We start from the raw sequence: 27,889 nt of genomic DNA on the forward strand, positions 1-27,889 counted from the left end.
ATTTCAATTAACAGGCGTGCCTTAATTTGTGGAATTTCTTTCCCTCGTAATGCTTCTGAGCCAATCAGTTGTGTTGTGACAGGTCAGGGGTAGTATACAGAAGATAAACCTCTTTGGTAAAAGACCAAGTCCATATTATGTCAAGAACAACTCAAATAAGCAAAGAGAAACGACACTCCATTACTTTAAGACATGAAAGTCAGTCAATACAGAACATTTCCTTCAAGTGCAGTCGCAAAAATCATCAAGCGCTATGATGAAACTGGCTCTCATGAGGACCGCCACAGGAAAGGAAGACCCACAGTTACCTCTACTGCAGGAGATACGTTCACTAGAGTTACCAGCCTCAGAAATTGCAGCCCAAATAAATGCGTCAGAGTTCAAGTAACAGACATCTCAACATCAACTGTTCAGAGGAGACTGTATAAATCAGGCCTTCATGGTTGAATTGCTGCAAAGAAACCACTACTAAAGGACACCAATAAGAAGAGACTCGCTTGGGCCAAGAAACACAAGCAATGGACATTAGACTGATGGAAAGCTGTCCTTTGGTCTGGAGTCAAAAGTTGAGATTTTTGGTTCCAAACGCCGTGTCTTTGTGAAACACAAAGTAGGTGAACGAATGATCTCCGCATGTGTGGTTCCCACCGTGATGCACGGAGGTGGTGTGATGGTGTGGGGGTGCTTTGCTGGTGACACTGTTGGTGATTTATTTAGAATTCAAGGCACACTTAACCAGCATGGCTACCACAGCATTCTGCAGCAATACACCATCCCATCTGGTTTTGTGCTTAATGGAACTATCATTTGTTTTTCAACAGGACAATGACCCAACACACCTCCCGGCTGTGTAAGGGCTAATTGACCAAGGAGAGTGATGGATTGCTGCATCAGATGACCTGGCCTCCACAATCACCCGACCTCAACCCAATTGAGATGATTTGGGATGAGTTGGACCACAGAGTGAAGGAAAAGCAATAAGTGCTCAGCATGTGTGGAAACTCAAACTGTTGGAAAAGCAATCCAGGTGAAACTCGTTGAGAGAATGCAAAGCTGTCATCAAGGCAAAGGTTGGCTACTTTGAAGAAACTAAAATATATTTTGATTTGTTTAACACTTTTTTGGTTACTACATGATTCCATGTATTATTTAATAGTTTTGATGTCTTCAATATTATTCTACAATGTAGAAAATATTTATAAAAATAAATTAAAGTAAAACCCTTGAATGAGTAGGTGTCCAAACTTTTGACAGGTACTGTGTATTCAGTTGTATAAATGTGCAAACTGTCTTTTTTCCCCAGTGACCCAGTAGGTATATAATTTAAAAAGACCTAATGAAACATTTTAAACCATTGGCCTTGTAGGAGGAGAGGAGAAAGAGGGAGAACAGTGTGGTGGAGAGGCCCTCCAAGCAGAGGATTGCTAAAAATATGCAGTTGCAGTGGAGGAGTGTCATTTTTATCTCAACTTTTAAATTAAGTTAAAAACTAGGCGTGTCAAACAAAAGCCTTTCTTGGATGCACTCATCTGTGCCCGCCTGTGACCAACACATACAGACCAGACCATTCACTGTGAAATGACAAGTGATTGAGATATTTAATTACCAATCCTATATAAATTATTTACAAGGTGCAGGTCTTTTCATTTAACAATAGACTGACTGGGGTGTCATTTTGTGTTTCTTGGAGAATAAATCAGTAGACTCTCAAGAGAAAGGCACAAGAGACCCATTGTGTAGCTAAGGGCGACTCCATGATGTACTGGCCACAATATGGGGCAAGGTGGCAGGGTGGCAGATAATCAGCTACCCTTGGGGTGTGGGGAGGCTTTGGTTGAGTTAAACGGAACCAGGACAGACACTGCAACTGGGCTGGGGAATAATAATGAGCTTTGGGTCTGACTCAAGATTTCAACAACTATAAAACAAATTAAAAAATAAAACAAAACAAAAATACAGACTGCCCTTTTGATATGTTCCGGCCGGTTCTCAAAACAGAGAGCAGACGGGTTTATAATATTTGGAACTTCAATAATCGTGGTTTTTAAATGTTCGTTCACGTCGGATCAGTGTTACGTTTCGCTCTTTTGTTCCTTTTCATCAAATCGTTAGTAAGAACATTACAAAGTACAACACAATCCCCCTAAGCAAGTCTCTAGTGGAAAAACAACCCTTAACAACAAGCCAACGTAGTGAGGAGTGGGGCTGGGGGGAGTGATGGCAACAGGAGGTGACTGGCGGTGCTGATGAGGGGTGAAAGGTCAAGCCAGGGGTCCTTAGCGCCCTCTACTGGGAGCTGGCCCTCTCCAGGGGGTGTCTGTGGCCCCTGCTCACAGTGAGTCTGAAGGAGGCTTGGGGGCCATTGTGGTGGAGGAGGGAGTCCTGCGCAGTGTATCCGGAAGGGAACATGGCCAGGATGGTGTAGACGAAGGCTGGGTCAGCAAGGGGCTTGACCGTGGGTTTGGGTCGGGGACACCGTTAGCCCCCCGACTGCCAATCTCGGAGGCTGTGGTGCTCTGGGAGCCCTCCGACTACAGCCCGGGCTCTGGAGAGCTCACCTAGCAGAGAGTCCACCTCGGTCCTGCTGATCTCTCCCGGCAGGTCAGTCACCTCCAGGACTTGCCCACTCACTGTCACAGACAGAGCAGCGAGAGACAGAGCAGCGGGAGGGGGGGAGCAAGAGAGAAACTGTCAAAACCAACTTGGAGACAACCTTAGGCCCATGACCTAATTAGTTTTACTGGTACAGACTAACCCTAGCGTCCTTTGCAATCAGTTTTGTTCTATGTACAAATCTGTGGGAATTCAAATCAAAGAAAAATACAATATAGATCTAAGAGTGAGATATGAGGGAGTTTTTTTAGGCTTGGAGGTCCACATCTCTGTCCTCTAACAGACAGAGGGTGTTCCCTACCATTACCTGGATCACCTACACTGAGATCTGTAGACAGAGCTTTCCTTGTCTGCTTCCTCCCTCTGCCCCCTCCACCGCTGTGCCGCATCCCCATGTGTACCTGGGTGCAGAAAGAAGGACAAGAGCATGTTCAGATTACCATCTCTCGCAACTATACTTTCTTTGGACTCCAGCTTAAGGTATCGGAATGATATTGATTCAATTGGAAGACAAATGAGGAACAAAAGAATTAGAGACCAATGTTTGACGTCTTTTGTTTTATTTGCACAGTACTAAAAAGATGTTTCCAGGCTTTGCCAAGCATTTCAGAAGGGTATATCGAAATCCCCACATAATTCCTCCTATAAACAATAGGTAGCTTCAACTTAAGTGGATGATCTGTCTTGTGTAGACTCACCTGATGGTTGGGGACCATGGGTGGAGCGTGGAGAGGAGGACGGATCTGGGGGTTGTACTGGAGGGCCTGCCCTAGTAACGGGTACCGCGCATCTCCTGGGAAACACAGAGATGACAACACACTTAGTTTGGCTCAATTTCATTAGGGTTACAATTTTGGAGCAACTGAGCTGTCCTCAGGGACCCTGAGCATTCCACACATTTGTTGAATTTAGTACTAGCACACCTGATTCTTCTAGTCAACTAATGACAGCAAGCCCTTGGGATATCATATTCCTATAAAATTGGAATAGATTAAATATGTAGAAATATCTGGTTGAAGGTCCACCAGGACTGGGTAGAAAAACACTGGGTGTCTCCCTCACCTTGCCCTGGCATAAAGGGTCTGGAGAACTGGGGCATCATGGGTACGGGGGCGAGGCCTGGACGGATGCTCTTCACATTGGTTAGGTGGTGTGGGTGGGAGGGTGTTGGCGACTGGGCGGGGGAAGTTGAGGGACTGCCCAGCTGGGGAATGCTCTGTACGGACAGTTGGAGAGGACAGGGGAGAGTTAGTGAGTGAACACGGAGCTCACAGACACCATTACATTTAGTCTCAGGGATACTCCCTTCTTAGAAAATTACAGACCATGGTCACGACTGTCCATATCATCAAACCAAACCTCATTACTACATTTACACTCCGCATGTGATACTGATAAATATATATATTTTTTAATTCCAATTTTTTTTTTTTTCATATATATATATTTTTTAATCTGCAGGTTCTCTCTAGGCTCAGCTGGGACCCTGCACTCACCTGTGAGGTGTCTAGGGTGGAGAGCTCTGTGGACTTCTGTCCTCTCGTGTGGTCCAGACTGTAGTACTTGCTGTGTTTCCACTGCGGGGGCGAGTGAGGCCGTGGTTGCTGGCCGGGGGGCAACGTCAGCTGCATCATCACCATCCCACCGCCTGGGGGAGGGGGAACGCCTAGGGGGGCACAAAGACATCAAGGACAGACATTAGAATCTCATATTAAATAAACGTTTATTCATCCCCTCAGGGGCAATTAAAGAGTTAATGTGTATAAACATCTTGTCCGCCTGTTAACGTGGGAATTCCATTATGTTCATCCTGTGTGTAGCAGGTTTACCTTAAAAATATTTATCAAGTTCAATAGGATCAGCATACGTCAGTGTGACTTAAATTATTATTTCATTAGTGCATTAGAAAAAATAAAAATGTCCACGTTCACTGTCTCACCGTTAGAATCCTTTGTAATCTATTTGTGTGACGTTAACATATTACATCAAATGAGTGGAGGTTAATAGTAACTAAATTCCATGTTTGAACAAAGTGTTTGTTGATATGCGTATTATTCTTGTCTTCTTTCCAAGGACAGCGCCAACCACTAATACATAATCATATCTAAAACCTTCAGCCGTCAAGCATCCATTTAAAGTTGTTTGCCCAACAATGAGGGGTTAGGACATTTACTAGACCTGCACTTGGCCTTATTAAAAGAAGAGTTCTGACTGCACTTAGCCTGTCTAATGATTTTTAGCGGTGGTTTAAAAGTAAACAGTGTCTATATAATGCTCTTATCCTGACAGGATGTAAACCACTGTATATAGCTAACTCATGCTTGAAGAAAACAAGTCTTCAAACAAAGTGTGCCAAAAAAGCTGTACTTGTAATAGAAAACCAGGCAAAATATAAAATATTTAGGCCTGTCTTGGTGCAATATGATGCAGTTTATTGGGATTTAATTGCAAATGAAGAAGCTTAAGGACCAAAACACAATTCCACATTTAAAGAAAGAGAATGCCATTATAATTTTGTACTAAGGACTTATCTAACTCCTCGTAAGCTTTCATATGAACATTTTGAATGATGCATCCTGTACACGGTGCCCTCTTAATGAACCTGTTACCTTTATACACATGGTTTAGGAATTCCCTCGTATCTCTACTGAACAAAAATATAAACGCAACATGTAACAATTTAAGATTTTACTGAGTTTGTTAATGGAAGGAAATCAGTCAATTGAAATAAATAAATTAGGCCCAAAACAAATTTGTGCACAGAATTTGAGAGAAATTTCTGGGATCTTTTATTTCAGCTCATTGAACATGGGACCAACACTTTACATGTTGCGTTTTATATTTTGGTTTAGTATATATTCTGGGATGAAGTAGCTTTGATCTTGTCCACTGATGTCCGAAAATATTCCTGCAACTCCTTTCGTTTTACTTTTAAATGATTTCTCTGTACTTCATTTCTTTGTCAGTGGCACATTCTTCTTGCTGGCCTAACGGCTGCAAAGAAAATGATTGCCGTATGATGGAAGCCTCCACACACTATCTGGCAATGGATCCTCACTTTTTTGGATGTAATTTATATGGAGGCATTCATGGAGCTAAAGAAGTCACTTTGAACCAATGGTTCTTTCCGCTGAAACACTTTGTGATGTGTTGCTTTGAGTTTCTCTTTTCCTATCATTTATTTTGATCCATGTATGTTTATTTAATTTGATACTTTAGGTCCTCGGATGGGATTGGGATGGGGGGAGGAGGGAGGTGTAACTTCATTTTGTATGTATGTATTCATGTTTGCTGACTATTATTACTCAATTTAAAAAACATTTGATTAAAAAAAAGAAACAGAACGCAACAAAATACATATGTTAATTTGATAGTATTTGCCACAAAAAAATGAAGGGAATTATTTTTCACTTGGTAATCCCTGCATGAAATTAAAACATTTACCACCTCACTTCTGAACGGAGCGAAATCTAATTTCAGGATTTGAAAGAACATTTCCCTTTCCATTTTAATTAGATATTCAAGGAGAAAAGACAAAAAGAGAGGGAGAGATGGAAAGGAGAGAGAGAGAGATGGGGTGACTGACGATGGCTATACTGATTCACAGGGGCTTCGCCACAGAGAGGAAATTAACATTAACTGAAATTAGAACACCCATGAAAGCCCTTACTTTTTAAAGATGGCCATAACTGGGAACAAAGCAGCAGAGGAATTACTTTTTAATTACCAGCCTATATCTGTTCAATAATTAGATCGTTAAGACTTGGAGTGTCATTTCAATTAGCACCTTAACGCTTCACAGCTAACAATCAAGGGGAGGGGGGGGGCTGGCAGGGTGTTAAGGCGTCTACATGACTACCTTTCTTTTGTTGTTGCCACGTCGTATAATTATAGCTTTGGCCCTGGGAGATGAGAATGCTGCCTGCCTGTCTGTGCCCCCTCACCCCTTTTAGAATCGATTCAATCAATTTTGAATTGCCAGAGAATTCAGTCTGAAGTCATTTCTCCTGATGACACTTGCCTCTGTTAAGTGGGGTTCTAATTCCAGGGTTTGGGGAAAGGTTATTTTAGGCTATTACACTCCAGTGTTTCGCAGAGGGGGGACTGGATTGAAGAGAGTATTAAAGAACAAAAAAGTACAGGTAGCAGAAAGGTTTAAAACAGGGTGCGAAGAGAAAGTCGTACATGGAAGCTAGTGATCTGTGGGTTTTGTTCTAGAGACGACCTATACGGCAGCTAATTTTATTGACAGTGATTGATATTTCATTCCTAGTTGAGACCTGGTTGTAATGGATGCTGTTGCTCAGGCTGGATCTGTGCTGTGACTGGGCTGTGTACCTGAGCACTGCTGTGCCTGATGGAGGGGCTGCTGGGAGCTGCAGGGGGAGGACGGCCGAGGGAACTGCATCTGCTCTGATCCAGGAGGAGGCAAGAACCCAACAGAGGAGCTGCAGAGAGAGAAACACACACACACACACTTTTTAAATCTGAGCAGCAGAGAGAAAAAGCTCTGGCAGCGCTTCACTCAATGTAATCAGAATTTGGCTCATCAGTTTAAAATGGGCTAAATTACTGAAGTGGAACACTGTACACAGGGGCATTAGAACTACCACTAATATCCTCAATCGGAAAAGAGTAAAGGCTGGGAATCGCTACGGACCTCATTTTCTACCAAATCAAAACAAATCAAGGGCAATCATCATTTTTTTACTGTGTCTCCGTAACCAAATTGCAGTTGCTGTGTGCAACTTTGGGTTTTCTGCTTTCCAGGCTCTTCTTTCGCTCATTTCAGTTGTGATTTAATAAGGATAAAACGCAAAGCGAAGGCAGGCAGGAGGCAGGGTGATGCGTCAGCCCAAAGCACAGAGGCAGGCAGCTGCTGCTGGAGACAGTCGGCTCTTCGCTCCGCTCTGCACCCTGAGGAATAGTGTGCGTCTGCACAGCGGACCAGAGGGCTGGCATGAAGGATGGTGTAGAGAGAGCAGCTCACCACATGGGACCAGCAATGTTATATTAAGACTCAGTAGATATCTGGCCTTATAAATCATCTTGAACATGGCCTACTAAAGAAGAGGCCCCATGAGGGGGAGGGAAGAGGGGGGTGGAAAGTGACCCCTTTCTTTGCCATGCATAGCCCAGTGTGAAGCATCACAGAGACGGGCTAGTTATCGGTTAAAACTAAAAACATCTCACTGTAAAATAAGGAATATATTAACGGTCTGTAATATTGTAATTCGTCTATAATCAGAGTATGTTCACATTAAAACATTGTGATTTCCTACTACACAGTGTTTTGTTAAACTGGGAATACATTTAGAACCGGTATTCAACAATGTAATGGGTCTACAATAAGCGTAATAATGGGTATAGGTATTTCCATGTTAAAACAGTGTGGTGACGATGTCCAACCTCATGGTGTTCTGTTGATTGGGTGTGATAACACTGTAGTAGACCTGGACACCAGAGCCAGGCATGGGCCCCTGGTTGGACTGGTTGTGGTTGGGGATGATGATAGGCTGCTGATATGTCTGCTGTGGCACACCCTGGGAGACTTGGGGCTGCATGGATACCTGCCAAGACAGACCCAAATTACACATTGTCAACATGGGATGCCAAAAAATATACAAGATCGTTATTGTAAAAGAGAATGGTTCTTAACGACCAAGGTACTTGGCTAAATAAAGGTTTAAATAAATATACTTTTTTTAACGTCTTAATAATGTTCATCATTGACAATTGTGTTTTGACATTATAGACTTACACTGACTTAGTGTTGGTGAAATGCCAAGTACCCACCTGATAAGATGGCATGGAGGGATACTGGACCATCATGCCTTGCATCTGATTTCCCATATTGCTATGCAGGCCACTGACAGTGTTCTGACTCTGTGGCACTCCAATCATACTCTGATAGCTCTGTGGCTGATTTGGCATCACAGTTTGGTAACCTGGAGAAATAAAGAGAGCAAGTTGAAGTTGATACAATCAAAAAGTGGACACAAATGACTTGAGGATCTTAGATTTCAGCAGACTTGCATTGAAATGAAATGCAAAGTTCCTTGGCACAGGACAGGCAGGCTGTGTGCTTATTTATTTGAAAAGTGATCAATGATTCAAAGTCAACATTAAAATGGCTCGGTGAATAAACAACCTTTAAGAGCCAAAGTCATTTCAATAGGATTTATCCTCCGCTGGTAAGATTATGGGAGACGAGAAGAGAGAGAGAAAAAAAACTTTTCATAGAGTATGTTAGAGAAATTATCCTCTTTTTTTTCACTGGGTAAAATACATCAGTGTCAAGGTTACCAGAGTGCGTGTAAAGCTCTGAGAACACCATTGAAAAACCCTCCAAAGCAGGCGCCCTGAGGAGAGGTATGGGGGGATGGAGGGGAGAAAACTGCAGGAGGTAAAAAGGAGGAAAGGAGTGAGGTGGGGGGCTGGGCAATTTTCAATTTCTCCTGGCTTTTGGCCAGAGCGACAGCAATCAATTTGGTCCAGATGAGAAGAGAAGTGGGACAAAAGGAATGGATGGCCCCCGGCGGGGAATGAAGGAGAGGCAAGCGACGAGAGAGGCTGGTCGCTATTTTTAGTGCCATTCTCTCGCCTCCACTTACAAACTGAGCATGAAGCGAATATAATATTAAACACTCTCTGCTTCGGCTGACTGAGCAGAGGAAGGTGAGGAGAAAGGAGACGCGTTGCACTATGGTACCACCCAGACTCTGAACCTGGACATAGGGACTCAAAAGGCTTGAATCGCTTGCTGCTTGCAGACAGTTTTGCCTGCCTGGTTAAAAAGGTACTGACTGTCAGGCGGCTATAGCAGATAAGATGAAACGGGCACGCCACCCCTCTCCTTGTTACAGCAGATAAACTGAGGCTTCCGCTGCCTTTCTCAAGTTCAAAAGCTTAATCTTTGCTTACAAGAATAAGGGAAAGGACTAGGCTTTCTCAGACGCCTGGGGAAAGGAGTTCAGACGGTACTGGTGTCCTTCAACTCAGATCTACCACAACATTTGTCTTCCTCCCTCTTTTCACCAAAAAACATTTTCCTTCAGCTTTATTTGACCACATGTGGAGAAGTATAGTACATGTTCACAGACAATGTCCAGTTTCAGCTGACATTAAGAATTCTGCTGATATTTTATGATGACAACAATTGCACAATTATGAATATAATACTTTGTCTTCATAATTGCAGTTGAGACTCTTGCACAAGCCTTTTATAGTTAACAGAATCAGCTAATAATGAGCAGTATAATATATGTTAACAGAATCTGATTTTATTATGAAATAATTATAGAAGTGGAGCACACAAAAAAGTCGAAGCCTGATGTAGAAGTCAAAACCAAAATGAGGACACTTTTTATGGCAGGAACATTGAGGATAAAAACAAAAATACACTTGAGTCTTCACAAATATTCACAGCGAGATGCATTTAAAGTCTCAGTCAAGTCAGAAGGCCTTCTGATTTGACCGTCAATAATCAAGAATGCCCAGAAGACAGGAGGGCTTTAACATGCGAGTTTTACAGCAGTTTGATTTATTGCGTAATCGTTCGTGCCGAGCGATTAAACAACATTTCTGTTATTTTTCATTTTTTAAAACAACTATTGTCCAACATTGGTTCAATTATTTGGATTCCATTTCATTCAGTGTTTTTTTGTGAGCTCAATGCAAATTATATCACTGCAGATTCTCTAAAGACAAATCAGATCAACCCTGAACTGTGCGATGTAGTAGGGAGTTATAATTCTCAACAGGCCAATATTCTATAGTTTAGCGCAGTGTTTCCCAATCCTGGTCCTCGAGTACCCCCAACAGTACACAATTTCGTTGTAACCCTTGACAGACACACCTCATTCAACTCATTAAGGGCCTTACTTTTAATTTTATTTAACTAGGCAAGTCAGGTAAGAACAAATTCTTATTTACAATGACGGCCTACCCCGGCCAAACCCTAACCCGGATGACACTGGGCCAATTGTGCACCGCCCTATGGGACTCCCAATCACGGGCGGTTACGATACAGCTTGGAATCGAACCAGGGTCTGTAGTGACACCTCTAGCACTGAGATGCAGTGCCTTAGACCATTGTGCCACTTGGGAGCCTGATGATTAGTTGACAAGGTGTGCTTGAGGACCAGGGTTGAGAAACACTGGTTTAGCGCAGAAAACATAGCAATGAACTACAATGACCATAATCCATTGCACGCCTACTTGTCCGGACACAACGCATGATGGAGGGATAAAGAGCAGTTGCTTTGCGAGGCACTGTATCTCTACCTGAAAATACATGATCACTTTGATGAACAAATAAAATTGAGATTTTGTCAGACAGCATAGACAGCCACTCTAGAGATGAGATGACTAGGAAATAAATAAAGTAATCAAATAAAACAAATGTAATATACACAACTGAAATATTAAATTAAAGTGAATAAAAGATGTGATAAGCAGTAATTGGTAGTCACTAGCATCATGGGACTTTTATTAATTATTTTATTCTGTGTTACAGCATAATGCAGTGTGCTTCTGCTGCCTTTCATTAAAAATGTCTACAAAAATTATGTAAACTGAAACCGACCGCAAAAAGCACTGATCGATCGCTCAGCACTACTAGTGGTAGGATGTGGTTGGCGAACAGTTCTGTCTGAAGAGGTGAGAGTGAGGGGCTGGAAAAGAGACCGGTTCACTGTGAGAATCATAGGCCTCTCAGACAGTGCCCCGGCCCCGTATCCTGAGCCTCTGGTTTTACCATGGAGGGCCAATACCTGGTTCCACCCATGGAGGGTCTAGATCCACCAGTATCCAGGACAGGCCTTTTGGTTCTAACCCAGTCTGGAGGGCTGATATCCAGGTAGGAAACCCATCTAAACACCTGACTTTGGACCCACAGGCATATAAACGTTCTGACATTTCCCTGCTGGAATTCACCATCATTTAATCATTTTCCCATTTGAAATCCCCATCCTTTTCTCCACTGCCAACCTGCATGACAGATGCATGTACAAAGGCTGGCAGGTAATTAAAACAAAATTCCCCATTTCCTTTCAGAGATCAGATTGGCTTCTGGATTTCAGTGGTGCAGCGGAGCATCTGTTTCTCTAGACAGGCCAGTGAATAATGCCTCAGCGATACACAGAGGGGGGAGGGAAACAATGCTAATAGTGTATTTGATTGGGAATTGTTATTATGGGGTAAAAGGGTAAGGCAAAACAATGGCCAAAACTGCAGAGAAAAGCATTCCAACACAGTAGCTTTTCGCTCTGCCCCAGGGGCACTGTCTAATTTCCCCTCTGCAGTTTACTTAAATTAGCCTATTGTGTACCCGCCATAAAAGCAGATAACCGGAGAGAAGAAAGTGCTGAGTATAATAGAAAAGAAGTGTGAAAAGGGAGGGAGGAGCAGTAACAGCCATCTCCCCGCAGCTTGATATTAACTGTCTTAAAATAAACACACAAGGAGGTGTGGTATGGGGTATTTTACCCCCCATGTAGATACCTTCAATGCAAACCACTCCACTGATGGTATTACATATATTACACCAGAGAAATAACACACCTGAAAGTAACACCTGTTTTTAATAGAAGAACTTGGCAGCTGAGATGGATGGTTGAGTTACTGGTTCAGCCTGTGCTAGATACCTACCTGTCTGTTGTGTGGGCGGGGGCATTGGCTGACTCTGTGGGGCGCTGAACTGCACTGTGCCCACAGGCCTGTACTGCTGGTTGGACAGGGGGTACTGGCCTGGCGCACAGTAACATGCTGGCATCTGTAGGCAGAGATAGAGCAGTCTAAAATGGCATACCATTAATACCAACACAGCTATCCATCTCTCTGAGGTCTCTGAACATACAGTACAGTACCTCTGCTGATGTGTGGTATATAGTTACCAAGTGCCATTTAAATGCTATTTTAATTAGAGAGAGAAAGTATTTATGAACAAATGTATTGTACATGTCTCTCTCAGATAGTATTGATGGAACATTACAATCATGTAGTTGAGGGAACAAAGATACTGGCCAGGCATTAATTAAGATAGTCAGTTAGATGGAACAAAAGTATATTAGTACTAATGTAACAGAATAGTGTAAAGACTAAGAGGAGTAAACCAGGTTAGGCTCGGATGTACAGAAACTACCTGCTGCTGCATGTAGCCCTGTTGCTGCATGACCGGCTGGTTGACAGGCGGAGGGGCGGGGGTGTTGTAGGCCTGGGGTGCCGGGACGGGCTGGACTGGAGGGGCCACCATGTAGCCCTGCTGCTGAGGGGGGGTCTGGAGCACGATGGAGGAGGGGTACATGGCAATGTGGGTGTCCCGACCTGGGCCCTCTCCAGAGACCTGCCGGGCCAAGCTCATGTGGCTGAACTGGGCTCCCAGGTTGTTTTGCTGTGGGAGCACACAGAAACGTGTTAAATTGATACATTACATTATTACATGTCTTTTATATATTTATTAATATAATGGGAGTTCAGTAATGGCTCTACAACAGAACATTGTATATAATTAATAATACATCGTACTTTTATATAGCGATTTTCTGAAACCCAAAGACTTCTATAGAAAACTATAGGCTAGTACTAACGAACGACTACTGCTGGATACAGCCACCCATGCAAATCAAAAATCTGAAGGCCCTAAAACTGAATTCCTCCTGACCTGTTTAAGTGTGGTTTGGTTTACTTTACAGGATGGCGGGTGGTTAGGGACTTTCAGCATTGCTATTCATAGAACATCAAATTCCATCATCTGCTGTGAAATTAATTATTCAAAGCAGCCTTCCACAAATGTAAAAATGTAATTAGTTATTAAGGGATGTTTATTGGTAGAGGGAGGTCAGGAAAGAGGTTAACGGAACACATGATTTGCATCAATGGATGGAGTGGGGTAGAAATACACAACACATGAAAATAAAACTGATTCCATTTAGCATTAATTGGCATATTAAGTCTTACTAAGGGGGAAAAACACTAACCATTGACTAACTGCATTCGATTAGCCTCGAGAAGTAACGCTAAGCAATGCCTGACACTAGTGAATATAAGTTCATTAAGGAACTTTTGCAAGTCTTGTTTGAAATTCTGTCCTTGTGTGTATTATTTCATGAATATTAGCCTACATGTTACATTCAGATCTTAATGTGGGCATATAGCAAGAACAGAACATTAGCTCCATTCATTTTGCTGTGGAGAATTTATATATTTATTAATCAGTCATCTATCATATAGCTGGAAAATGACCCTATAATATTCCCATTTAGCAGTCTCAGGCACCTACAGTAGCAAACACCAGTTTGGCTCTGTACTAAGTTCACTGTGTATTTACAAAAAGTATCAACAGATTATTTGGCTCTGTAATAAGTTCACTACACATTTACATATTTTTTTAAACAAGCCATAAGAGGGAAGATGGGATAGAACCCAAATATTGAGGTTGAAAGAGGAGGTGAATGAAGGAAGAGTAAAGAGATGAAAGTCAAGTACCACAGTGTATTGTTGGTTAGGGGAGACGGAGAGCAGCTGAGGTGGGTAAGAGACAGATGAGTACTGGACAGGCTGAGCAGAAGGCTGGAGGGGCCGGACCTGCTGAGGAAGGGATAGAACAGACTGAGAAGAGGAGGAGAGTAAAAGAGATAGAGGAGGAGAGTAAAAGAGGTAGAGGAGAAGAAGAGGTAGAGGAGAGGAAAATAGGTAGAGGAGAAGAAGAGGTAGAGGAGGAGAGAAGAAGAGGTAGAGAAGAGGCAGAAAAGACAAGAGGAAGATTAAAGGAGAGAAGTAGGCGTAGAAGGTGAAGAGGAGAGGTAGGAGGAGAGAAGTACAGGAGAGAAGAAGAGGAGGAGAAGTGGTAGAGGGCAATGGGTTTAGTCAAAGACATTAGGCAGAAGATGCAAACACTGCAAGAGGAGAAAGCATTGCCATCTCATAAACAAAATAATTACAGTAGGGGAAAAGGATATTAGTTTAGTGCTAGCTCCTGGGGAAATACAACTAAACAGTAATGAAGTTAATTAAGACAAAGAGCTCAGTCAATAGATGACCATGGATATGAATATCCTCTGTCTTCTACCAAGGTTGACTGGTGGAAATCAATTACAAGACATAAATATGAACACCATGGGACAGCTCTTAGTTCAACATAAATATCCTCCAATTTGCAAACCCCTCATCAGCCTCATCCCCTGTGTCTATAATGATGTCTTTATTAGAAAGGGACATTGCTGCTTCCCGTCATTGGAAAGGCATCCTTGTCCGACTCCTGGGTTGTGCACCCACACTATCAGAGGTCAACTCATTTTCCTGCCCTGGTATTTTCACTAATGAAGCTCAACCCCTCTGGCTCCGGTTTATTTTTTTAAAGGACCTCTCCATGACAGGTTGTGTTGATGGGGATCTTGCTATTAGAGATTGCTATTCCTACCACCGAGGGCCTGTATAAATTCTAATGATTACCGTTTGGGCTGTGTGCTGCACCAGGGTCACAGTGTTTAGCCGACACTCTGAACTCAATTCATTTACTCTGACAGGGGTGGCGACTAAGGAGAACGGCAGGTTGCAAAATTTCCTCAATGAATTACACCGTACCAATGTCAAGCACCGCCATGGTAATGTTTTGCAATGGGGACCATGTCAATCACCAGGGTGTTTTAGGATGACTGAGTAAGAATTGAACATGTACATCAGTTGTTTTCCTACTTTCCCTTGCCCTGCTAGGGATTAAACAAGCACGTTATGGTTTGCAATGTGTAGATGTTATGAATAAGCCAATGACATCTACATTTTCTCCTATGCTTCAATTGAATTGAGTTAAATCTTAAATTAAATTCAGTGCCCTGCTAAAGGGTGTTAGCGGACCTGTGAGAGTACGTGGTTGTGATTGGTGGGCTGGTGTTGGTGGCGGCCAGGAGGGTGTGGAGGAGGAAGCATGGGCTGCTGGGTCCTGCCCTGCTGATTATGATGCTGATGATGTTGATGCTGAGGAGCCATGCTGTGGTTGGGGTTGTATACCACAGCACTGCCATCCGGGTTCACAAAGGGCTGGCCTGTAGGTAGAGAGGAAGGGCTGAAACGCACTGGAAAACCACCAGCACTGGTATCTCTATTAACACATTAATGATCATAATTTCCAGCATTATAATCAACACAAACCATCTTTTCAAATCACATCAACCATTATTGTCAACATTCTCTTCATCCCTATTGATATTGGCCCCATTATCAACATTAAACATATTCTTCAACGCTTTGATACGAATTTGCCAAATTGTTAGGTATCCAGAAATGTAATTTGGCTAGCATTATCCTTACAGCAGTTGTAGACAGTATAGTGTCCAAAGGGCTTCATTTACATAGCCTATTTCTGAATTCACACAGTGAAGTGAGTAAATATTTATAATAAATGTGTACCTTTGCATGAGCAGGAAAAAGACTAAGAATATTGTGTGCGGAGGCACCTTGTGTAGAGAGAATATGAAAGAAACATCTAGGATAGATTTCTGCCCTCATTCTTTCCTAGGGCTCATTTCTCCTCTGAATCGCAGGTGAAAAATGCATTGATGGTTCTGAGGGTTCACTGTGAAATAGGCTGGCTCCGAATGCCGAATATCCTTTTGTGAAGGTATTTTTTAATGCAGAAAGGAGGTTATTGCCACGGAGCAGTGCAGAGACACTCAGCTCCAGTGTATGGCTTATATATCACATTACCTGGTCAAATCTTGGGTGTTTTTTCCTTACATTTGTATTCTACACACGTCTAATGAAGTGCCTGTTGGTAATATACATTGCCATAGGGACAAGGTTTCACACTCCACAGACATGTTTGCTTTGTGAGCTCTACAGTTACTCATATACTAAGAGGATTAGAGAGGGTTTGGGCCATGCTCTTATTTTACTAAATCTAATATCGGTGAGTATCTACTATAGTTAGCATTTTTCCTACACATTTGGAGTCATAATAAATTATTGAGAAGAAAATATATAGGCTATACATTTGCACTCTGGGCTCATTTGCCAGTGGTGAGAGGATGGGTTTTCCTCAACTTTTGGCACGTGTGACGCACACATGGACCTGAAAATAACTCCTCTTGAGTTTTGAACTATCAGGTGGCTAAATTAATTCCTGGGTACTACACAAGACATTTCCAAGTCCTTAAGAAAGGTCAATAAGCAATTACACACCCCTGACTGGCTCTTGAAAAACATATTAGTGCCAGCTCCATATACCCGGGCTTATCAGCCAGACCCATGCATATTTAAGAACTAACCTTCTCTATGTCGGCCTCTGAACGAGCAGACTGAAGAAGAATGCATTATACATCAGAGCTCCGACTTACTCTTTAGTTTTTCTATATTCAACACCATACAGTGTGGCTCCATTATCCCTTGTCTCAGCAACACTTTAGGGAATTTGTTTTTACCAACGTCGGGAAATATTGATCTTGCGAGCGCACTATCGTTTTTCAAAGTGCTTCTGTTCTGACCTCATCTGCGGGCAGCAGAGAGACGGATCCTCATTTGAATGCAAGCCGCCTCAGACAGCAACTCCCGTGTCAAATCTAAATAATTTGAGGACAGTGATACACATTCTGTCGGTTGGGTTTACTATTTAAAAGGACAATCAAAGCAAGTTCTAATTTTCACCTCCCCCAAAATACTCAGAACTCAAATACATCATAAATAATGCATGAAGAAATGCCTTGTGTTCTGCTGTGGCGTTCCACCACTTTTCTTCCAGATACCCCCCACCCGAGATACATCACCCTCCCAGCTGGCTCCAACGTTACAAACTACAGTACGCTGTCTGTCTCTCTATGCACCACAAGAAGAAGAAAGCAGTCAAGGAATAAGCAGCAAGTTGTGAGAGTTTGTGAGTCGTGTTAGTTTGAAGGAGAAGATATCGGTTTGTGAAAGAAACACATTTTACATCCCCCATGCAAGCCCCCGTACTGTACAACTAACTTATTCCTAACCAACCTGGTCCGATGGTAGGGTTAGAGGGTACCAACCTGTGTGTGGGTTGACCAGGATACTCCCTGGCGGTATCCCTGTGGCTTCCAGGGGAAGCAAATAGTAGCTAGTGTTAGCTGCATTTGCTAGTGGTGGCGGCACCGGGCCGCTCCTGCCTCCCGCCTCATAAGTCACAGTACTACTAGTGCAGGTGGCTGGGTAAGCCACTGGGCAGGAGGGCACGGCGTGGTTGTGAGGTTGGCCAGCCTGGGTTAGAGCTGGGACGGTGAGGGGCAGCTGGGAGCGAGAGAGCGAACCCGTGGAGGACCCTACACTACTAGAAGACTCTAGTGAACCTAAGGAAGGAAGGAAGGAAGGAAGGAAGGAAGGAAGGAAGGAAGGAAGGAAGGAAGGAAGGAAGGAAGGAAGGAAAGCCTTAACCTACAGACACAGCAGAGTTAACACACCATGCTTAGAGTTGTTATATGGGGTTGGAAAGGGAGAGTCGTAAGATGCATGCCAAGGGTCAAAGGAGATACTGATGGTATCTACTGGAGAAGCTGCTTGAATTCATTGGATAGTTATATTAGTCTGGCTTAGACAATCACCTTTAACTGTATAATGCATCAATGGTTGAGACCATTGCCATAAAAACCTTTAGTTGACCCAAGTTAGAAATCTAATGTTTTTCATTAAGAAATGCACGACTTTGAAAGGTCAGTTTTGAAATTCCAAACCTACACAACCAATGATCTATTCTAATTACCTGTGGGACTGATGCGGTCATAAAATAGAAATAGGATGATGATATCGTCAGCAGCTCTAAATGACAATTTAATTAATTTCTTGATTAACGTCTTCATTTAGCTATTCACTTTGTGTGTCCAAGCACCACCACCATGTCCATGGTGGGCAGAACACAACACAACACTTAATGAAACTAATAGATTTTTGAACTGTACATAATTAGATCATTAAGACTGGAATCTAATCACTGTCAGGTAAACAAAATAAAACATGATTGACTAAGACATTCTACTACAATTCTAAAAGAATGGCAAACCACTGATAGCATATTACCATAATATTTGTAGAACTATGGTTCAAAGAAAGAGAAAATGCATAAATGCTAAAATAATGCTTTGTTGAATTGGCTAGCTACTTCCCCTATTAAACTGACCATTGTATGTTTGAGATGGGGCTCTTCTTTTTGTGAACGTAATAACCAATGAATTCACACTCCAGATAACAAATGGTTGTAATAAAATGAGAGAGGAGGAGCGGCAAATGTAATAAGAGGAGAAAGTATGCTGGAAAGGCACGCATTAGAAAGCACACTGTCAAAAATGTACACACTGTCAATATGTGAGTGGTATGTTAAGTGCCAGCAAGGTGTGACAATGCACTAAGACCTGCATCAATGTTGCCAAATAGAAAAGTGCTCCGTCAATATCTTGATCAAATCAAATGGGGGGGACGACGACACACAAAAAGCATCCTATATCAACGCAAGGAGACAGGAGATGAAATGTGCATGGTTTGGTTTTCCTCATCTGCCGACATCTGTTTGAGAATACACCTACAGCACAAGACCACACAGTGAAGCACCCATTTCACCTGGCAGGAGTCGTCATAGGGAATTTGTCTCTTTAAAGACTAAAAGCATTTGATAGAATGATGGGCATTATTCTAGAATCTGCCTTTGTCATGTCACATGGCTTCTCTGATTGGACGCTCCTCTAAATGGACAGGCAGTTTTGACAGGTGCTGCACTGCTGATTGGCCAATATAAAGGTGGAGATTTAGAGTGAAGTGAACTGTGGTTGGTGGTTAGTTTGGTTAAACCAGACTGAACACTGCACTCACCATGGAGGGTGGCATTCAGTCTGGTTTAACCAGGCTAGTTGATAGTGGAAGTAGTGGTTATTTATTTACCAGTCTTAGAGAGGCGACCCATGCTCTTGCTGCTGCTCGAGCTGTCTCCCCTGATGAGGACAGAGATCCCGCTGAAGCTGCTGGCCTTGGTCATGGCTGGCCTCAGGTTACGGTTGGAGCTGTCAGAGTCTGTGCTGCTCCACGGCCGAGGGTCAGAGTACTTGGGTTCGTTCTCAGAGCTGCTCTGGCGACTGTTGGCCGGGTGGCCATCTTTTAACCTGAGGAAGGAGCCATTTTAAACCATTATGGGATTATACATTTATTAGCTATTATAACAGATATAAACTAATTAATCACATAACCATTTCCTAAGCAGAGAGTAAGAGATTGGTGAATTTGTCATGGCTATGTTACGGTGAGAGATAATTACCTAAACATTTGCCGCCTTTGCTGTGTACTGTTACAAGCATCATCCTCCTGTTTTCTTTTTTCAAGAGCCAAGCCATCTGGACCCTGGAATAAAATAAGCTCTGTTCGCTACTTGTATTTACTGACTCAAACTATATATTAAGGGACTTCTATGGGATGGTTCTTACATCTTGAGCAAATATCCTGTCTCTGGCCCTCTGGTACTCCTCCTCTCGTTCCTCTATAGACTTACTCCTACGGTCGTCCTTCAGCCGCATCCGCATCTAGACACGTCAACACAATGCTTTAGCACTAACATCTGACACATACATCCACTGTCTCCTTTAGCAATGGTTTGTTAGTTAATAGTAACAAAAGGCTAAGGGAATATACTCTAGGAAACACTGAACAAATCACCATTAATACCATTTGTCCATTGACTACTGCTTTTACTTTGTGCATGGAGGAAAAACATTCTGAGCTGTGCTAGTAGTGAAGACACCATTAATACCATTTGGCCATTGACTACGCTTGGCGCATCAAGGAAATACACTTTTCAAAATAGGGTGTTGTCTTTTTAAAACTTTACTGGCTTTCATGGAGAAAAGTGAATAATTTATTTTCACATTTTAACTTTCTTTCTTGGAAGCTAATTGATCATAATGAGGTCTAGTATTGGGGAGCCTCACATCAAATGACTATCTTACCATGTTGTCATCCTTGTCTGAGCCGGAGTTGTCCCTTTTGAGAATGTAGCGCTTTTGGAAGTCGTCAGTTTTGTCGTCTTTGATGTGTTCTGAAAACTTTTGATCAGGTCTACAGAGAGAGAGATATGGGGGGGGGGAAGAGAAAAAAAATGAGGAAACTTGAGTTGTAGTACTAATTCGTTCCAAGAAACCTGAGATGTTTACACCATCTCCCTTCCGCCTCAAACGCTGTTGCTCTCCTCCCAACTTTCATCACCCAATATTGAAAACGCAGATAATTACGTTTCCCCCAAAACTCATTTCGAGGGCTGCAAAGGAAAATCTCTTTTGCCTTGGCAGAACATTTCTGCAGGCTTAGCCATTTGAATTAAGAGTAGGGATGAACATTTAAATTATTGGTTGTGGCAGAGAGGGACGAGAGAGATTACTCACATTCTTGTATTGCTAGTTTTGTTGATGATTACAGATTTCCCGGTTTGGTCGACGTTGTGGTCTAGGCCGAAGTAGGCGGCGACGCGGTGCAGCAGCATTCTGTGGTAGGAGGTCATTGGAGGGAACTTTCTCTTCTGGCTTCTGAGGAGGTGGATGAGGAGAGGACAGGACAGGGAGGAGAGGAGGATAGATGACAGAGGGAGAGGACAGGAGGTGGGAGAGGATGGGAAAAGAGTGGGAGAGGACAGGGAGAGAGGAGGATGGAGGAGAGGACATGGGGAGGTGGGAGAGGATGGGATGAGAGTGGGAGAGGACAGGGAGAGGAGCATGGAGAAGAGGATGGGGGGCGAGTACAGGGGACCAAATCAATAATTTAAAGAGGGACTACAGGACAATTAGGAACAGTCGTTCTGTGCAAAACGGTCCAACATAGCCTGGAGTGAAATCTCATTAGTTCTCCCCAGGCAGAGAGAGACATCACACGAAATTATGCATGAGGCTTAATAAATGAACAGAAACAGCTTATTCTGTTTAAATGAAACCCCCCAAAATCCTCAACAAATCGAGACACAAGAGACTCGTAAATTCAGTTGAAATGCACAAAAAAAAAACTCGACTCAGCTGAGCTACTCACTCGTTATTACTGATAAAGTCGAGAATGTCCTGTTCCAACTTCAGCAGCATCATTCTGTCCCTGTGAATATAATGGATTGAACATGGAGATAATTAGTTTGGAGTCTGTTTAGTCATTTGAGCATCCATCTCATTACCTCAGGGTATGAAAAAAACTGCAACTGATGACTGATGAAGATGCCAAGTGTTCAAACCTTTTAGAGAATGAGTCTTTGCTTATTCACCAGTGAAAGAAAACAACAGCTGGGCTTGTGGGAACAGACTAAATATTTTCAAATGACTGGCATGGGTACACACCTGGGGTTGTTTTTCAATGTGTTTACTAAGAATTCATGGATATCGATCCCGGTAGAATCTGTGTACTCCTGACTGGAATCTGGAGGGGAAAAATAGGCATTAAAGAAAAACTTTTCTATTGTGTCTCCTCATTTCGCAGAAACTTCGCAAAAGTTAGAGCATTAATGAGCAAGAAAGATTTTTTTTTATAAGTAAGCTAAACTTGTAGGACATAAGACCATCCATTGTTGTGGTTTATTTTAAATCAACTTTACATCTGAGAAACCTCTGATTCCAGACAATAGCCGGTGCTTACCCACACAGGATGGCTGTGTCCCAAATGGAAACCTATTTTGTATTTAGTGCACTTCTTTGGACCAAGGCCCATAGGGGACGCAGATAATGCCTACCTCTGGACAGCATCTTCCTGGGCATCCTCTCAGTCTTCTCTAGCAGCTTCTCCACACCTTTGTCCTCCTCATCCTTGATGGGTGACACCTCCTCTTTGTCAAATGACTGGGAGACCTGGATCTCAACTTCATCCTGCAAAATAAAATACTGTTGGAGTCACCTTTTATAATGAAACAAATGGGATAAGATGATTTCTCTTACTTAAGGAGCTATCCATCAGGATAATGATGACGACCCCACCAACTTTCCAAATGTACAGATTATGTAGCTAGTGGGGTGGCATGGTAGGAAAGCCCATGTGTACTAAGGGTTATCAGTTTAATGCTATGATCTTGAGCATTCACACCCTACAGAGTAGCCCAGCCTACTCTTTCTCTGATTAAGAATCTGAAGCACCCAGAAAGGCTTTCATTTAATCTTTTGGTCAATACAAAAGTAGAAGTAAAACAAGCACACAATGAGGCAGAGGGACAGCAAATGTTTTTTTTTTGTTGTTGTTTTTTTTTTGGGGAAATCTGCTATGTTTACATTGGAAGAAAAAAAAACATTGCACCACCCCTGTAAAAAGTACTAGCCTAGGGGAGTTGCAGCTTGCTAACAACGCTTTGATGCTGCACAGACTGAGTAAAAGCGAGAGAGCGAAGGATAGTGAATAGAGTGGGGGGAAAAACTCCTGGGAAAGGAAATCTCAATCACACACCAGTTCAAGGGCATACATCTGACTGAATGAGTCTTCGTGACACCCTGCCAAGCGTATTCTTTCATGAGGTGGAAGATAATTTGACAAGCATTTGTTTAATTCACTCACACAGTCAGGGAGTTTCCATACTGCTCCTGATTTAGGGTTTTTATACAGTAAACCAGTTAAACGAGACACTATTTCTACTATGGAATGGGTGGAATGAAAGAAAGTTGGCCTAACACCTAATAAAACAAACGTGTTCTACAGAAGCTTGCATTCAAATAATTCAACAGATTTGAACCCCTGCTGTCAGATTAAAACAAATTATTTTAATAGGCTAATTCTAGTATGACCTTTTGGATCTTAAGAAAAAAATCTGATTTCATGTTGAACAAAAAAATGTGAGAATCTAGACCACAGCTAACACGGAACCCAAACCGGCTGCGCACGTGCGCCATCATGCGCTATCGTGCATAAATGTATTTTGTCCCCCTACACCAAACGCGATCACGACACGCAGGTTAAAATATCAAAACAAACTCTGAACCAATGACATTAATTTGGGAACAGGTCAAAAAGCATTAAACATGTATGGCAATTTAACTAGTTAGCTTGCACTTGCTAGCTAATTTGTCCTATTTAGCTAGCTTGCTGTTGCTAGCTAATTTGTCCTGGGATATAAACATTGAGTTGTTATTTTACCTGAAATGCACAAGGTCCTCTACTCCGACAATTAATCCACACATAAAACGGCCAACCGAATCGTTTCTAGTCATCTCTCCTCCTTCCAGGCTTTTTCATCTTTGAACTTAAATGGTGATTGGCATCTACACTTTCATAATACTACCACGAAAGCCGGCAAAACATTTAGTCTTTCAATCACCCACGTGGGTTTAACCAATGAGGAGATGGCACGTGGGTACCTGCTTCTATAAACCAATGAGGAAATGGGAGAGGCAGGACTTGCAGCACGATCTGCGTCAGAAATAGAAAGGAGTTCTATTTTACCCCTTGGCAACGCAGACACTCGTTGGCGCGCGCTAGCAGTGTGGGTGCAATAATTGAATAACATTGATTTCTACATTTATTTTGCGATGCTTGCGCCACGTGTCCGGTCTGGTCAGCATGTAAAGCTAAATATGAATCATGTGGTGAGTGACCTGAAACAAGGTAGGTGCTTCAATAGTCACAAATCCTTTCAAGCAACTGGAAACGTCGTGTTATTCAAACAAATTCCTTTCTGAAGCTTTTGTTGCGGGGAAAATGCTGTTCTGGAAGCTGAAGATAACCAAAGAGGGGAACAGTTGGTGAGGTGTGGAAACTACAGGAATTTCTTGTAAACCTCTTTCTTGACGTTTCACTATTAAAAGAGATGCACTTGTGGGGTATAAATATGCAATGAAATGATGGTTTGACACCAGCTGATGGTTTGGGGAGGGGCGGTGAATTGTCATAGGAGGGGCGTGGGGGATTTGCGGTTTACCTTGTGTTCTCGAGGCAGATCAGTGGTAATAGGGGGAGGAGGAGAGGACTCTTCGCAAACAGCCAGGCTCCGAACTAACTTTAACTTTGAGTTAGACTGGGGATTGGAGAGTGGTGAGGGTTAAGAAGAGAGTCAGGATGGGACAAATACGGTGCAGGCAGAGTTTGAAAAAACACCACAAACCAAGCGCATGAAGGGAGGGAAATGTATATATCAGAAGGAAAATCAGAAGGAAAATATCAGAAGGAAAATTGAAAAAGAATCCAGAATTCCCATGCAAGCACAGCACACACTGGCATGGCAACCCAAGCTCAAGACACCATGCACACGGTCACCTAGGTTAGATTGACCATTAACTGGTCACTGGTTAGATCACTCGTCATGATTCTGATGCATTAGAATTTACACTTGAATAACTGAAAATCACAAGCTTAAAAAAAGCGTAAAAAATATATACTACACAAAATGGAGGCAGTGTAAATTAAAAGGGAAAAACAACTCATTGTCAGCTATTAGATGGTGGGGTTCATCAAGCAAACACTGTTACAGACATGCCTCTTGCCACTGTACCTTGGGCCTTTTTCCCATCTGTCCCGGTGTTTGCCGCTGTACAGTAGGCAATGAGACAAAATGGATCACATGAGACAAGGGTCTCATTGTCTGTAAGCCCTGGGATGAGTCCCCTTAATAACAAAATGACTGAGGACAATTACATAGTAAAGATGGGAATCTGCTCTTGAAACCATTTAGTCCATCTCTACAAAAACAGATCCATTAAATGTTTTTGTAATGAAGAAATATATTATTAACCTTTTCTTTTGCCTAAATATCCAACAGATTCTAACCCTTATTTATTAATGGTTGATGCACAATAACATTTTAATTTGTTTGCCCTAATGTTTGCCCTAATGCATCAGGCTAAATTATACCCAAGTCTAAATAAGTCACTGTAGTAGAGGATTTGGAAAGAAAGAGTTCCTTGCCCTCCATGCTACTCTGAATTCTAGACTCGGAAGAACGGCCGCGGGGAATTGTAAAATAACTGTTCTCTCCTGCACACACATCTAAAACAGCACCTTGTGTGCAGTGAGGCGCCTCGATCTGCAAAGTGGAGGAGACAGATGGCAGTAAAGGCATTTGTTCCGCCTCCTCATCCCCCTAGGGGTGATACAGGAGAAGTTTGTGGATAAACTGGGATTTGAGATCGAGATTATCTGCTTTTCCGCTCTTGCATGGATCTCCTCAGCAGACTGACTGCATGGCTCCTGGCCTTTCCATTCCCTTACAGGTATATGCCCCCCCCCCTATCTCAACTGCCTTTAGTACTATACAACCACCTTTACAAGGGGGGGCAGCCAGGCTAAGATACAACTGAAGTGGCAATCTTTTCCATATAAAGTGCACTACTTTTGACCAGAGCCCTATAGGCCCTAATCGAAAATAGTGCACTATATAGTAAATAGGGTGCCATTTCAAACGCAGCTCTCCTCTGACTGCTGTAATACCATATATAACCACCAATACACATGGAGCCAGGTTGAGAGAAGACTGGTGGTGCTGAGATATGAAAAGGGTCAAGGCTTTTCAGAAAGGGGGATAGCATGAGGGAAATGTTACAACATGAAAGGAGACTAGCCTAGCTGTTCAAATCTTTCACGCACTACCTGTCAGAGGATGGGAGAGAAAAAACGATATAGGCCGCCTGCCATATAAAACCTCCACAAGGTTAACCTTCAAGCGTATGATAACTGAGTAGTGGTTTTGCGGTACACCGCTTCTGCGGGTTCTCACAACTCAATTATCTGACAATTGATTGGTTGTGCTTTGCCAGGGACTCCCCAGGGCCCCTGAGCCTGTGCTGTATCAGAAAGCAATTATTTCTCCCCGCTCTGCTAACCATTACAAAGCCCACCGATACCCCCAACCCTCACACGTCTGTCTCACTAGTCCCCTACCATTTCTCGCTGCATATACCTTTAGTGTAGTCCTCTGGTACATAACCCAACCCCGTCAACGGACATGCCATACTTTGATACGGAAATTGTGTGGGTAATGATGGTTGATTTTGTGGGGAGGGGGGGTTGCAGGCATTGGTTAAAAAAGGCTGACTGGTACGGGACGGTGTGGGGCCCAGGTGGTAAAATACAACCCTGCTCTGTGAGGAGATTTACCTGAGTTTCGTTCTTGTCTTGGCAGAAGCTCTCTGGTTGAATCTCGGGTTGGAGCTGGGTTTGAGCTTTGGCCTGTGGCGGGGTCTCTGCCTGCTCCCTGCCGTTTGTCTTGGTCGGGCTTGGTTCTTCTCCCCCCGCTGGTGTCGGTGTGGCACTGGCATGGTGGCTCTCCTCCGCCTCCACACCTCTCATAGTGGCGCTAGTCTCCTTTACAGTGACAGTATCAGACATCCTCATTAGAGAAGGCTACTTGGAGCTTCGTCTACCAAGAGCTCGAGACCTAGAGAGCAGAAAGAGATGGACAACACACGACACGGTTGCTTCGGTCAGCCTCAGCCACTGCCTGTCCTCCCCGAGGCTACTAACAGATCAATGAAGTTTCCTCAATGACAAATCACCCAATATTATAGCCAACTGTGTAATAGTGCATAATTTTAAACTCTTAACCTCTCCCCCTTTCCTTTCCCTACACCCCTCCCTCGATCTAAATTGATGAAAACCGTGTCCCTGAGAGTGTGAGCAGCACCTGGCCCTCAGGAGAGCCCAGCCAGCTCAAAGGTGCTAATGAGAATCAGTGGCTTCTGAAGCGCTTCCATTAACACTTTAGAGGGTGAGATGTGCTCTACTCCTGTGTGTGTGACGCTCCTCTACTCACACCGTGGTCCTGCCTGACAGTGCGTGTCTGGTGCCAGGGCGGACGTCAGCATGGCCAGATGGTGCAACGAGCTGTGACTGCTCTGCCTGCCAGGCTGCCTGCCTCGCAGGGAGAAAAGACACGGTGGTGGTGACACTCCCATATGCGGGCCTGTAGACGCTGTAGCAAGCAGCACTGAGGCCTCCAGGGATCCCGATCTTCCTTATCGTGAAAACGGGAGAAGCAATCTCCCTGCATTATCTCCTATCTGGCAACCTGTCACCACACTGGCATCCTATTCTCTCCCACCCAGTCTCTCTGGCTGTCACTGCCCGCTCTACCCTGCCTATCCAGTCTGCCATCTCTTGTCTGAAATGGACTGCCTTTTTAATGCTTTGTCCTGAGACATGGGCTGTGACTATTACTGCAGAGGCTGTAATGTCTGTGATGCGAGTGATGTCTGATTGTGTGTGTGTGTGTGTGTGTGTGTGTGTGTGTGTGTGTGTGTGTGTGTGTGTGTGTATTTACCGGCTGCGGTGCTTGGCCTGCAGGTCAGTGGTAGCGCCGAAGAGAAGGGCGAGACCCACTGAGGCGGGGTCCCTCTGCGTGCTGCTGCCG

The 27,889-nt window shown here is 43.3% G+C and overlaps 1 protein-coding gene across 2 annotated transcripts; it reads right to left on the reverse strand.

Annotated features, from left to right (window-relative positions):
• Positions 1-1,788: 1,788 nt before the first annotated feature.
• On the reverse strand, positions 1,789-27,889 carry LOC115110099 (R3H domain-containing protein 1). 2 transcript variants are annotated; one of them, XM_029635552.2, is made up of 24 exons: positions 27,800-27,889; positions 26,638-26,917; positions 25,037-25,072; positions 24,467-24,562; positions 22,301-22,433; positions 21,912-21,990; positions 21,616-21,675; positions 20,982-21,122; positions 20,550-20,658; positions 20,031-20,126; positions 19,865-19,947; positions 19,495-19,712; positions 15,469-15,656; positions 14,101-14,223; positions 12,758-13,006; positions 12,265-12,388; positions 8,410-8,561; positions 8,023-8,183; positions 6,952-7,061; positions 4,110-4,279; positions 3,676-3,829; positions 3,312-3,406; positions 2,921-3,014; positions 1,789-2,630 (listed from the first exon to the last, which is right to left on the reverse strand). In XM_029635552.2, exons 2-24 carry the CDS (start codon positions 26,872-26,874, stop codon positions 2,479-2,481), a joined length of 3,060 nt encoding a protein of 1,019 aa, XP_029491412.1. In that variant the 5' UTR covers positions 26,875-26,917; positions 27,800-27,889; the 3' UTR covers positions 1,789-2,478. The 2 variants fall into 2 exon arrangements, with proteins under 2 accessions (XP_029491412.1, XP_064869216.1); XM_065013144.1 differs by having other exon boundaries at positions 2,541-2,630; positions 2,934-3,014.

Source organism: Oncorhynchus nerka, linkage group LG3, assembly GCF_034236695.1.
Source record: "Oncorhynchus nerka isolate Pitt River linkage group LG3, Oner_Uvic_2.0, whole genome shotgun sequence".
Taxonomy (NCBI): Eukaryota; Metazoa; Chordata; class Actinopteri; order Salmoniformes; family Salmonidae; genus Oncorhynchus; species Oncorhynchus nerka.